General features: G+C 56.5%; 1 protein-coding gene across 1 annotated transcript; it reads right to left on the bottom strand.

Moving 5' to 3' along the window:
• Positions 1–970: 970 nt before the first annotated feature.
• MAVS (mitochondrial antiviral signaling protein) lies at positions 971–7,860 on the bottom strand. Its single transcript, XM_059817661.1, is given in 7 exon segments — positions 971–4,275; positions 4,800–4,954; positions 5,720–6,308; positions 6,732–6,964; positions 7,302–7,491; positions 7,612–7,741; positions 7,835–7,860. Coding segments are annotated over 6 exon segments (1,950 nt in total). The 5' UTR covers positions 7,729–7,741; positions 7,835–7,860; the 3' UTR covers positions 971–3,609.
• Between the last annotated feature and the right edge of the window lie 478 nt (positions 7,861–8,338).

Here is an 8,338-nt window from a genome sequence, read left to right as displayed (position 1 = left end):
GTTCCTCTTTAGCAACCACAACATCCTGAGGAGACAACTTCTGCAGCTCAGCTGTATGCTGCATCGAGAACCACCCTGCCTGTCTTCATCCTCAACCTGCCATCTGGGCTTCCTATGACCTGCCGTGGTGGGCATCCTCTAGACCAGAACCCGTGCTTGCTCCGAAACGAGGATGGAAAACTGTCCCCAAACCCTGTCCACCTCTTCCTGATACGGACTGATGGCATCAGTCTCGCTGTGGCACTGCCAGTAGAGCCCTTCAAAGCATTCCCTCTGGCACCGGTTTCATAAACCTCCCGCTCCTCAAGACCCCAGCACAGATCCAGACATTGCTGTGAGCAAAAGAGGGGGTTACCTGCCCCTTTTACCAGAGGACCACAGATTCGGTGGTTCTTGGCGCTGCCTGAGCCTACCCCCAAACCCTGGGAGGTCACCTCTAGTCTCTGGGATGCTGGAACAGGAGGTTTCACCCCAACATGCCCAACAGGTAACCCCAAAGATGAAAGCAAGGGTCTTACGAGAACTGGCTGCCTAGAGGCGGGACGAGGAAGAGGAAGAGGTGAGGAAGCTGAATTCCCGGCAGACACTCCTCGATATGCAGGCAAGGCTTCTCCAAGAAATCCAAATGCAGCTCCACAGCAAGGGAAACGGTCCAACTACCACAGAGTCACTTGAAACTGCATGTGGTAAAAGTTGTACAAACAGCCTTCTCTAAAAGCATTTTTCTTAAATGGGAAAACCAAGGTGCATGAACTGCAGCAACCCTCCCAAGAAAAAGCAGAGGAGGGCTGTTTGGATTCTTCTTTGCAGCCTCCACTGCCTGAGCAGGTTAAGTTAGGTGATTTAATTCTCCAGCTAACTTCTATGTGAAATTTTCCCTTGCTCCACGGAGGCTTCAAAAGCTGAGATCCGTCCCCCTCATCTTACAAACACACAGGGCAACCTCACAAGTTGAGTGTAAAGTGGCAAACAATTTTATTATACAGTTAGTAAAAGGCTTTTTTTTCTTTTTTAAAAGATTTACAGTGACACAGTTCCCTCCTGCAGTTCACCTGCTGATTATGCTTTTAAAGTGCTACATTACAACTGTGAAAATACTGGCACTTCACAGCAGAACACTGAACGCGTGCTTTTATTGAGTCTGAAGTGGTGATAAACCAGCTGTTTCACAAGAGTGATTCAACGTGAAAAGGCAAAGCGTACAAGCCATTGCTAAAAAGGAGCGGGGAAAATACGTGAGGAATTTTGCAGGCAAGTAAAGCATCAAAGAAGGCGGCCTTGGTACGGATGCTGCTGGTTTGGGATCTCACGGACGTCCTCCGAATCACGCAGAAGCGTGGGGGAAAGGCGCGCGCCCCCTCTCTTTTTGGGATGGCTTCTGCAGTGTGGTTACGCAGGCTCGCGTACTCTGCTTTACGAAATGTATTCTGCTTTATTTCGGTGCAATATTCAGTAGTAAACATGAGCCTTTTAACAAGGTGAAAGGATTTGGGGCGATTTCCTTACCCACTGCAAATAAAGAGCAATTCTTAGTGCTGAAACGTGCAGCTTTCACAGGGAGGTGACGGGTCTCTACGAAGCCCTCACTGACAAAATTACAACAGCTGAGGAAAAAAACCAGCTTACTGGGGACTGCGGATGGGGAATGCCGGGTTCTCCTCCCTGCTTGTGGGGAGGTTTTGGAGAAGTCACCATGTTATCTTCAAATGGGGAGAACAGTCCCCCTGTTCCCTCTCCCAGCAGAGGTCAAGTGCATTTAAAAGCACTGTCCCTTCCTCTGACGGGTAAAGCGCCGGGCACTGAACAAGCGATGAACATCTCCAGTTCACCTGGAGAGCTGCCCTGTCAGATCAAAATCAACACCTCGCTATTGCATATATTTATCATCCTTATCATTTAAGGGAGGCACTTCTTGCATTTTTGGGCAAAGGGAAAGTGTTAGGAGAGAGGAGCAGCCGTTCACCCTGTTGCAGGGCTGACGGACCCTTCCCACCGCAGGTCAAGCTCCAGGCATGACGGCTTCACTTTGCAGCCAGGACCCAGGGAGCTCATCTCCCTCCTGGTCCCCTGCCAGCAGGAAGGTCATATTTTGGGAAGCTGTGCCGAACGGCAGCAATCCAGGAGGAGTAAATTACTGGACACGGTAAAGCAGGGAAGAAGCAACAGCCTGGATTAGGAGTGCAGCCCGGCCGTCAGCACCAGACAGAAGCAGGCAGCATGGCTGGAGAGCACTAAACTCTGTCTGGAGTTAGAAATGCGTGCCAGCAGCGACTGAGCAGGGTCGCTTCTGCCCCCAAAAGCTGCTGCCCTGGACAGGGGGAAGCTGGGGATATTTGTTTGGGTTTGAGGATTTTATCTTAGAAATCTTGCAGCCCAATCCCCTCGCACTCCAAGCTGGTCCCTGGGGATAGCAGGGAAATTATGGACTAATTCTAAATGGGACCTTCGTGATAACCCAGAATATCTTGGCCACCGGGTATGGCCTTCCTGCACCGTGCACAGCCAATCCTTTTTGTGTCCCAGCCTGGACACAAGTTTCCTGTATTCCCATCCTGTAGCACCAGGTATCAGGAAAGGCGAGAACTACATCCACCCTCCTAGCCAGGCTCTAAAAATACAGCCTAAAGATCAAAGATGCCCAACAATCCTGTGTGGGACCAAGTCCGCTTAATGCTGGCATTGCTTGAAATGTTCCTCTTAAAGCATAATCCCCCTTTCCCTGGCTGGAGCGGGGTGAGATGAGGTTGATCCTCAAGAAAGCTGGTTAGATGCGGCTCTTTCCTGACCCTCAGCTTCATCCCCAGGGTGTCAGTGCTGCATGAAGCAATCCCAGAGCCCATCCCTCATCCTCAGGAGCAGGGGAGGATGCTCCAAAGCAAAGCACCGAAGCAGGACAATGGATCCTGGGAGAGGGGACAGCTTGCACGCGGTCTGGCCTGGCACGTTCTCATCACGGGGGCATCTCTCATCATGAATGAGCAGAAGGCAGCGTGACTTGGTGCACCGGTGTCCTGCCCACGCACCCAGCACAGGGGGAAAAGGAGGAGCAGAGACGAGCCGAGGTCCCAGCAACAGAGCCAGAGACGCCAAGTAAGGCAAATTCAACATCAGGCACCTGGTGAAGGCTGCTGCACAGACCCTCAGGCACGTTTTCAAGCTGAGATGAGCAGAGCCAACAAGATCAGCTCCACTTTTACAGGACATCTGCAAAACCTCGCCTCACTGCACTGCCCGGAGGGGTCACCCTTTGGACCACCAGGACATGTTTCCCTGGGACCTCCTGGGATCAAACAAGGAAGACGTGGAGAATTGCCATGAGGACTTCCTTTTTTGACTCAAGGGATCACTCCCTGAATGAGACCCTCTCTACGGGTGTAAAAGGAGAAGGCTACAGACAAGATGGTTGGGAAATTAGGGGGAACAGACCCAAATCCAACAGCATCACACAACCAAGGCCTCTTCCAGCAAAACCTTCCAGAGATTTAACTATGACCCTACTGTCCCCCCTGCCTGCTGCTCTTCAGGCTTCAAACATGTTGGCCAAATTCCTGCTACGAAGAGGAATCACCCAGGCTGAGTGATGGTCGTGGCATCCCATCCACTGCAGCGCTATTTCTGCAATCGAGCATACACCAGAAATGCCACAGCTGAAATCAGAGCAATGCCCACAGTTGGAAGGACGTATGGCAGGGACGCTCCGTTGCTGTCCCCTGGGTGGACTTTGGCCTGAGACGAGCTGGTTGCAGTGCCACGGCCCCTGCTAGAGGCAAAAACTGGAGAGTTTCCAAGGGGATCTGCTCCATCTCGGAGGTCGCTGCCTGCCCCGAGCTGGGGGCTGGGGTAGTGGTCCACGCGAACCTCGTGGGTGCCCAGGGAGGTGCTGTCCCAGCTCGGAGGTGGGCTGGAGTCTCTGCTTGCTCCAGCTGCCTCTTCTCCCCTGGGGTCTTCATGAGCTGCTGGAGCCGGGCATCCCACGGAGACTCTGGAGGGAGCTTCTCCTGAGCTTGAGCTATCCGTGCTCACCAGGAGCGGGTCGCTGCTGAAGGTGAGGCTATCGGACACCTCAGAATGGGGGCCGCTAGGCCCCCGAGAACTCGGGCATCTGCCGGCTGCCTCTTGGCTCTCCCCAGGCATGGAGAGGAGGACGCCTGGCTTGCTGAGCTCCACATCCCTCTCCGTGTTGCTGTAAGAGCTCACCCAGCAGGCCGTCCTCCCAGATGTGCCTTCAAAGCTTCCTGCAGAAGTCGAGAGAGGGTCCACCGAGGCCAGGAGCACCTTTGGGAAACAACGAGAGGAGCTGAGTGCCACGGGGAGCTCCCATTTGGCCTGGTCTCGGGCACCCATGTCACACGACGAGCCCACTTTAGCACTCAGCCATCACGTCTCCAGCCACTAACAGCAAGGTTGGATCCCAGGTAACTCCCAGGACTAGGAGACTGAGCGGGTCAGGTAGATGTTGGGGCTCCGGGAGACCTTTGGGATTCAGGGGAGATACGGAAAGGAAAGAGGGGGAGACAAGCAGTGAGGAAAGGGGTGGAAACAGGTACCTGGAAACCAGGAGACTGACTGGCAAGTCAAGGGAGGGAAATAAGGAGTCAAAACCTGACAAACCTTGGCTCCCTTCTCCCGTGCTCCGAAATACACTGTCCAGATGGGGACATGAACACAGCAGGGAAAAAAGCCCTGAATAAACTCGCCACCAGCTCAAAATCTTACACTGCAGCAGAAAAATCTCCTGACCAGGGGGCGTTCGCAAGGACCTGAATGAAATACAAGTGGCAACAGGAAAGGTCACCTACTTTCTCCTTTGTCGGCATGGAGGGAGTGCTGCTGGCCGTCTCCCCCACGGGCAGTTTTCTCTCTTGTACAGGAGGCTTCAGGGAGGTGTCGCAGGACAGGGAAGCATCTCTGGGCACAGGGGTAGCGACCAGGGTAGTTGTTTCCATCCAAGTGTCTGTTGGGGAGAAAACAAAACGTATTGCATTAATCAGGAGACCTAAAAGGTGAGTTTTGCTCTTCCTCAAGGATGCTGCAACAGGATATTCCCAGAGCTGAGGAGGTTGCACAGGGAGCAGGACCCAGCGCTGCTGGGTGCTGCCCATGCGGCCCTGGCTCTGCCACAGCACCCAAGCTCTCCTGGTGGAGGTAAACCAGACAGCACCAGCCAAGCCAGCACCCCCAATCCATTCCTCCCTTCAAGAGCAGGGTGGCCCCTGCCTGCTGAAATGGGGGTGCAGAGACATTCAAGCAAGGCGTTCTACATTGGAAATGAAGCAAGTGCCTCTGCCGACTCCTGGTCAGGATGTTGTGCCAAAATACAGCGAGCAACAACTGCAACAACAACTGGAGGGAAAACCAGGGGAAAACAAGCAGCTAGGCTGGATTTCTGCACAACTCAACCTCGCTCCCTTCCTGGAGGAGGTTGCTGCAGCCCCGGAGATGGGAGACAACAGCACAGAGACCTGTTCTCTACACCTCCATGAGTGCTCATGGGCCATGAAGGCAGATGCAACCTTGCGCTGTCCTCTACCAACAGCCACAGCTACCACTGTTCTTTGTGAGGATCCCCATGGCCTCCTGGCAGGGCCCTGCCCCACACCTGCACCTTCTCTGCCACTCTCCATCCTCACCATCAAGCAGGACAGGCATCTGGCAGCACCTTCAATCCTGCTCCCCGTCAACACGGTGGCTACATGGAACTGCCAGGAAGGAAACCCACCTTCATCTCCTCTGTGCTCTCGCAGCATCCCGACCCGCTTCTGCTCCGCATCAAACTGCTGCTGTATAAGGAGGGGGCTGCGCACATCCACGAAGCTGCCCGAGGGCTCGCCGTGCTCGGAGCTGGGCACAGCCTGCGCTTTCGGCAGTGAGCCTGGGGGCTGGGTCCCCCTGCTGCAAGCAGTCTCCTCCAGCTTCAGGGGCGACTCAGTGGAGACATAGAAGTCCTCTTCGGGATCATTCCTGGGCTGCTTGGGGCTGCAAGAAGTGCCCGCATCCCTCAGCGGAAGAGACCTGCCCAAACCCAAGCCCGGCGCGCCGCGGTGTAGGTGGTTGGCATTCCCGAAACACCCATTGTCCACACACACCGGGTGCTGCTGGCGGCTCAGCCAGTCCCGGCCCTGCTCAGGGGGGACAGCTGATGGCACGGCCACGCTGGCTGCCCCGGAGGTCACCGCTGCTGCCTGCGCCACCTCGATGGGGTGCGAGCGATGCCCCTCTCCGCCGTGCCCATCGCTCACTCCGTCACGGACTGCGCTCCCAGGCAGAGGCAGCTGGGGACTCTCTTGCTCCAGGAGGTTTTTGGGGAGCTGGAAGGAAATGAGTTGTGTTAAATTGCTGTGCCAGGATGAAGGGGTCTGGGACCACCAGGGTGTCCCAAACCCTGACCCAGTGACCCACGCAAGCCTGGTGATGAAGGGGGTCTGTCCTTGGCACCCACCACACAGCTCACAGGAGGTCTGCTCGGGGTGGGGGACTGTGGAGGGGAGCCTGGACTAACAGAGCAAACCCTGCACTCCCATCCACGGAGGGGAAGCAGGAGAGGGGAGCAGTTATAGGACCATATGTAGGCTATAAGTTACCAGATGCAGCAAGCATGCAGCAGAGATCAGCAGCGAGAGGCTGCATTGGGCGTCTCTGAACAAGCCTGGTCCTACCACGGACTCCCGACGCACCAACGCTCCGGCCCAAAAGGGACCTTTATGTCCCCATCTGACGCGTGCCCTGCTCACCGATTCCTGAACCGGCGCCCTGGCGTCCAGGTCCGTGCTCACGGGAGTGGCAGCACTGGGCAGGAGAGGTGGATGGCTGCCGATGGGCTGGTCTCGGCATGGCTGCTCAGCCAACGGGGTGCCTGGAGCAGGGTTCAGCCCCGGGGACGGCATCGGGGCACGGATGGAGGAGACAGCAGGACAAGCATTGCTGGCTGCTGGAGGGAAGGAGGCAGCGGCCGGAGCTGGGGAACCTGGAGGACCCAAGGTGGTTTGTGAGCGAGGACGTAGGGGGAAAAGCTGAGGATGAGCGTGGGGCTGAGGCAAGCCCACAGCACCCCTTCATTTGTCTTTCCATCTCCCCTCCAGGTGAGAAACCCAGCCCACTGCCAACCCAAGCACCTTCAAACAAGGACCCCATCACCCCCAGGCACATCACCGGGGTGAGGGACATCCCTGGGGACAGTGACAGACACCCCCACGTCCCTGGGAAGCCGGGGCGGGCATAGAGCCCAGCTGTTCGGCGGACAGCAGGAAACGTGGTTTGGGTCCCCATATCTACCAGACCCACCCGGGGCAGCACCCAGGAACGACGAGGCTACATACGGGCTTGCCAGGAGTCATATACATGCTGCAGCTCGTCAGCCAGGTGCCCCGCGTTGTTCTGGTGCAGCGCGTTGATGAGATCCAGCACCCAGCCCTGCCGGCACCTCAGGTGCTGGTAAAACTTATAGACGGTCGCCTGGCTGCCCCGCATTTCCTCCCGGGTGCGAAGTTCATCCTAAATAAAACACAGAGCGGATCTAAGAGAGGCTCTGGCTTAGAGGTAAGGCAGCTATATGTTGCCTGAGCTATACATTGGGGAGGGAGCCCGGCAGGACTTGGGAAAGCAGGAAATTACTCTGTCAGCCTCGGTCAGGCAGCTCAGGGAATCGGCCAGCGACGACACATGGATGTTCTTGAAATTCGTGAGGTTTTTCAAAATGTAGTTGTACACTTTGTCTTCGGCAAAACCCATCCTGGCTCAGCACCTGCCCAGAGAGAGAGAGAGACTTAACGTGAGCGGAGGGCTGCCGGTAACGCTCGGCTTTTCTGTAGGAGCTTGATAGGAACAGACACTCAACCTCGCCGCCGCGGCGATATGGCGCAGGGGGAAATCCTGGGTGGAAACAGGCGAAGAAAAAAAAAAACACGTTAAAGTTCAACTCTGGACGCTGCTTTCGCAAAGCCAATTCCCTCCTGCCACGGCCCAGCCCCTTTATTCTCCCTCTCCTCGCGGCCGGGGTGGATCCCGGGCCAGGTCTCGCGACAGGAGCGGCGCGGGGTCACGCCAGGCGAAGGGAGCCATGGCTGGGATCCTGCTTTCGGCCCTTCTCGCCGATGGAAAAGGAAAAGCGATAAAGCGCCTTCTCCCCGGGAAATGGCAGCCCGGGAGGGGCGGGCTGCGGCGGGACCCTGCCTGCTCTCCCGGCCGGGCCCCCCTGCCCCGCAGCTCGGCCTTCCCGCTCCCAGGGGAGCGCTGGGGGGGGACTTCCCCCTTGCAAATACGCCTAAAAGACCCCGCCGGAGGTCCCTGCTCGGCGGCCCGGGGGGTGATGCGGGCCCCGGGGCCGGGCTCCGCGGCAAAG

Source organism: Gavia stellata, chromosome 5 (assembly GCF_030936135.1).
Source record: "Gavia stellata isolate bGavSte3 chromosome 5, bGavSte3.hap2, whole genome shotgun sequence".
In the NCBI taxonomy this organism is placed as follows: domain Eukaryota; kingdom Metazoa; phylum Chordata; class Aves; order Gaviiformes; family Gaviidae; genus Gavia; species Gavia stellata.
Note: the sequence above shows the minus strand (reverse complement) of the source record. Positions and strands in the feature narration are given on the sequence as shown.